Raw genomic sequence first — 4,169 nt, 5'->3', positions numbered from 1 at the left:
TTTTACTCCTCTTCAATTATGTGAATCTATTCAGAGCCGGATTTACGTGGAGGGGATGGGATACATACACCCATGCTCCTCTCCCTAGGCTATGTATAAAATATTATTTTTTTAAAATTATGTGGTTAAATATATTTGTGGTCACCCATACTCCAGTGATTGGTTTGGTCCATTGGTGACTAAGTGCCACCCTTATCTCCTTTTTGTCCCCAAGGTCACGGATTAGATCCCCATATAATTCTTTTTGATTAATTCCTTTTATAATTAATTATAATAAATAAATTTCCGATTTTCCACCCCCTTTTCAATTAACAACATATCCCTATACCCTTTTTTTTAATTAAAAAACAAATATTTTTAAAAAAAAAAATTCCCTTTTGCCTACGTCTTTTTTATTTTCTTCTCCTAATCATTCTTTCGAGTACAAAAACTTTGAAATCCCCAAAGTACTCATGACTCGTTTCTCTCGGCTCTGAGGCTCTCAGTATATTCAAAGCAGGAAAACCCCTGCTCAATATTAAGCGCTGTTTTTAATTTTTTTTTGAATGATTGTTTAATATGCTATATAGGGTGTGAGATATTTAAAACTGTAAGTAATGATATTATTATTGACTGTTTTCAATAAAAACTCGTCGAGGACAATTGTAAAGTGAGTGATATTTTTAGCAAATATAGCATTAATATAGTTTGCTCGCCAACTTGCCGCCATCATAAAATTTTATATAATGGAACCAAACACCTATCTTAAAGATAATAGTGCACCCATGGTTTTAAAATCCTGGATACGCCTCTGAACCTATTTGATAGAGCACAGAGTTTAAGAAAAAAAAAAAAGAGAAGACTTTCGAACTTGTGGTGCAAAATGAAGCACATATAATTTATATGACTATAAATCATTACATAAAGGTAAATTATTTTCAATTATAGAAAGGGGTCATTCTTTTTAACACAAACTAAAAAAAAAATAGGTTCACTTAAATTGAACAGAGGAAGTACATGTTTTATTTGTGTAGAATTATAAAATGCCTACCAAATACAATACTACTTACTACTAGTTATGTTAATTTTTGTACATGAATAAACTTATCCCCTAACCAGCTACCAATGACCCCTAAGGGGTCGTTTGGTTAGGAAATAAGTTATCCCATGATTAATTATCTCGGGATTAGTTATTTTACCCTCACATGGAGATAAAAAATAGTATAATTTCGAGATTAGTTATATCACGATTTTATCTCAACCAAACGTGGGATAAACTCATCTCAAATTTAATTCCGGGATTAATTATCCTTTATCCTTCGTATCAAACGAGCCCTAAGAGTCTATAGTAGGATCCTATTAGTTCTGTTTAAGTTGATTATTATTTCAGAAAAACAACTATATTGTTTTCTCGACTTCCGATTTTTTATTGTTTGTCTAATTTATTTTTGTCATATGAAATACAAATAAAATCTATTAAACGTACGAATAAATTTTTTCATAAGCTTGTTGATCGTTTTTTTTTTTTGAATTTTCAAGTACACAAAAGAAGTAAGGTTTCATAAAGTTGTCCAGTAAGCAAGAAAAAAAGGAGAGTTGAGTAGAAGGAAAAAGAATGAGGTGTATTTTCCCTACAGGCAATGTCAATATTTAATTAACTTAATACTGATATCAAAACTTTGACAGCTTAATTAAATTCACTACTGTCACAAATTTTACTATTTATTATCAAATGACTAAATTCTTCAATATAAAACAATGTAAAACGCTGCCAAAGAAAATAAAAATAAAAATAGAGAGCATTCTTATAAGGATTGCATCTCCAAATTATCATATGGTACAATTTCTTTTCCAGAAGAATTATTAGCTTCAACTTGATCATCATTTCCACTTGCATTCATCTCTTGAAGTGGTGGTGGGTTTACAACAGTTGTTGCTGGGGTATCATTGGCCGATAAGTGAAGCTTCATCTCTCTGTGTTCTTGACACAAGGCACACCAATGCAAACAACAATGCACCATACATGGATCACATGGTGAATCCTGTATTTGTACGTTGTAAGTGTATATAACTTAAATCGATCTTAAAATGATAATTTACAAAAAAAGGTTAAGTTTACCTTAAGATGATATTTTCTTTGTAACATCTGACGAGCCATGCCAGTATAAATACCACAAACCCACCAGGTAAATAACAAGCCCTCAGTAATGAGGCATGCTGTATCAGGATCAATGCCATGAAATGCTGCAGTGAGTGCAGCAAGAGTGATGCCACCTTCAATGCAAACCACATGACCAATACAAGCTCCTCTGCTTGATATCTCATCATTCAACGTTTTCATGTGCCGTCCAAACAAAACACATGGGCAAAATACTCCAACCAAACCTAAATTTAGGATTCATTAATTGAACAAAAAATATATATATAACCAGTTCCACCTAAAGGGTGAGGGATGCATGGTTAGAATTCAAAGATGATGACTTTAGTAAGATCCTTACAACTATCAACATCTTCTGTACATCCAAAAATTCCAGTTTGCCAATCTTCATCAGCTGGAGGTTCGTAAGATGGAGGTAAATTTTGTCCACAATGCTCACATCTAGCAGTTGTTTGCTGTCAAATCATGAAAACAAATATTAGCTAAACAAAATGTGACATAAAAATATCATGTAACCATATTTCTCATCGGAAAAATGACACTGTATAGCCGCTGTAAATATAATAGTCGAAAAAATATATAAAATTTGTATATATTTTTGTGTATATATATACATTCGGTATGTTATATAAAAAAATTATACAAATTTTACACACTTTTTCGGCTACCAAATATAAATAGTTTCTGACGCGAGTTAAAAGTGATAATACCCCTTTCTCATCACTGTCATATGCAAAGTTAATTTGCTTGAATATGTATGAAAATTTCAAAAATGCTAGAAGTGAAACAAACGAAAAAAAATGCAATTTCAATCAACAAAAACAAAGTTCACCTTAAACTGATAATTTTCATTTTTTATTTGATTACATACAAATAAAAGAAAGGCATAAAAAGATAAGTTAAAATTTTCATTTACCTTTTAAAATTTAGATGGGGTTGTTCTGTACCTGGTCCCCGTTAAATTTCTTTTTTAAAACAAGTAAATAAAACAAAATTTCATCCTTTTTCGACCTTCCAAGAAAATGAAAAGATCACCATCAATCAACTCCCTGTTTGTGTGTGTATAAATCTATTTTAATTTACGTTACACACGCAATCGAATCATCTATAAATCTATGATGCATAGATAATATTAATGTATTAAACATATAAGCAAGCACTCATATGTGCGTTTGGTGCCTTTTTTTTTGCTAAGAAAGATAAATCTCGGAAAATCTAGCAATAAATGTCGTTATACGGATAATTAGATAGCGTTAAGGCAGTAATCTCGATGGAGATTAGGATTAAATTTAATCTGGTTATCCTTTTAAGTTCTTTTGATTCATACTTGCATAGTGATTGAGGTGTGTTTTTTTGGCATTTTAACCTGTCAACGAGTGAAATCAGATCTGCTATTATATTACCATCATTTTGAAGGTTTTTTTTTTTTAAAAAAAAAACATTCAAAAGGACAATCTATTTCAATAGATATAAGTAGGATTCTCATGACAATTAGTAGTGTATGTAAATGATTGAGGAAGAAAATTTAAATCTCAAAATATTATAAATGATAAAAAGAAAAGATAGTGAAGAATGAACCTTTGGGACATCGATGGGTTGATTAAGCTCGCCAGGAGTAATGTTCTGCAATGAGGTTTCTTGTTCCTTTGTTAATCGAACATAAGTCCCTGTCGCCATCTTTAATCATCAATTAATACGAACAATTGACTTTGTCTAACATATATACGTTTACTGAGGTAATGTTAGTTACAAAGAAGTTAGATATGATAGGAGGGGGGGGGGGGGGGGTAGGGAGACTGTGTAACCGTAAAAATTGGAGAATTTCTGTTTAAAGTTATAAAACAATCACATTAAAATTTCAAGAATGGAAGTATTGCAAATCATGGTTGACATGTTTTTGCGCACCCGACTAAGATGCTAGTGGCATGCCAAAACTCAAAAAATGAGTGTTTTTTAAGTTTCGGATGATTGACACGAATGGCTCCATAAGAGTTTGATTTTAGCCGAATGTCTTTAAAATTGACGGTTTAAA

General features: G+C 31.5%; 1 protein-coding gene across 1 annotated transcript; it reads right to left on the bottom strand.

Annotated features, from left to right (window-relative positions):
- Positions 1-1,682: 1,682 nt before the first annotated feature.
- Positions 1,683-3,892, bottom strand: LOC104210796 (cell number regulator 6-like). The gene is made up of 4 exons (XM_009759762.2): positions 3,716-3,892; positions 2,478-2,592; positions 2,099-2,364; positions 1,683-2,021 (listed from the first exon to the last, which is right to left on the bottom strand). The coding sequence occupies exons 1-4, from the start codon at positions 3,812-3,814 to the stop codon at positions 1,785-1,787; spliced, it is 717 nt and encodes a 238-aa protein (XP_009758064.1). The 5' UTR covers positions 3,815-3,892; the 3' UTR covers positions 1,683-1,784.
- Positions 3,893-4,169: the final 277 nt, after the last annotated feature.

The sequence above is a fragment of the Nicotiana sylvestris genome, chromosome 8 (genome assembly GCF_000393655.2).
Source record: "Nicotiana sylvestris chromosome 8, ASM39365v2, whole genome shotgun sequence".
NCBI lineage: Eukaryota > Viridiplantae > Streptophyta > Magnoliopsida > Solanales > Solanaceae > Nicotiana > Nicotiana sylvestris.
The sequence above is the reverse complement of the archived record's forward strand: the minus strand, read 5'-3'. Positions and strand labels throughout refer to the sequence as shown.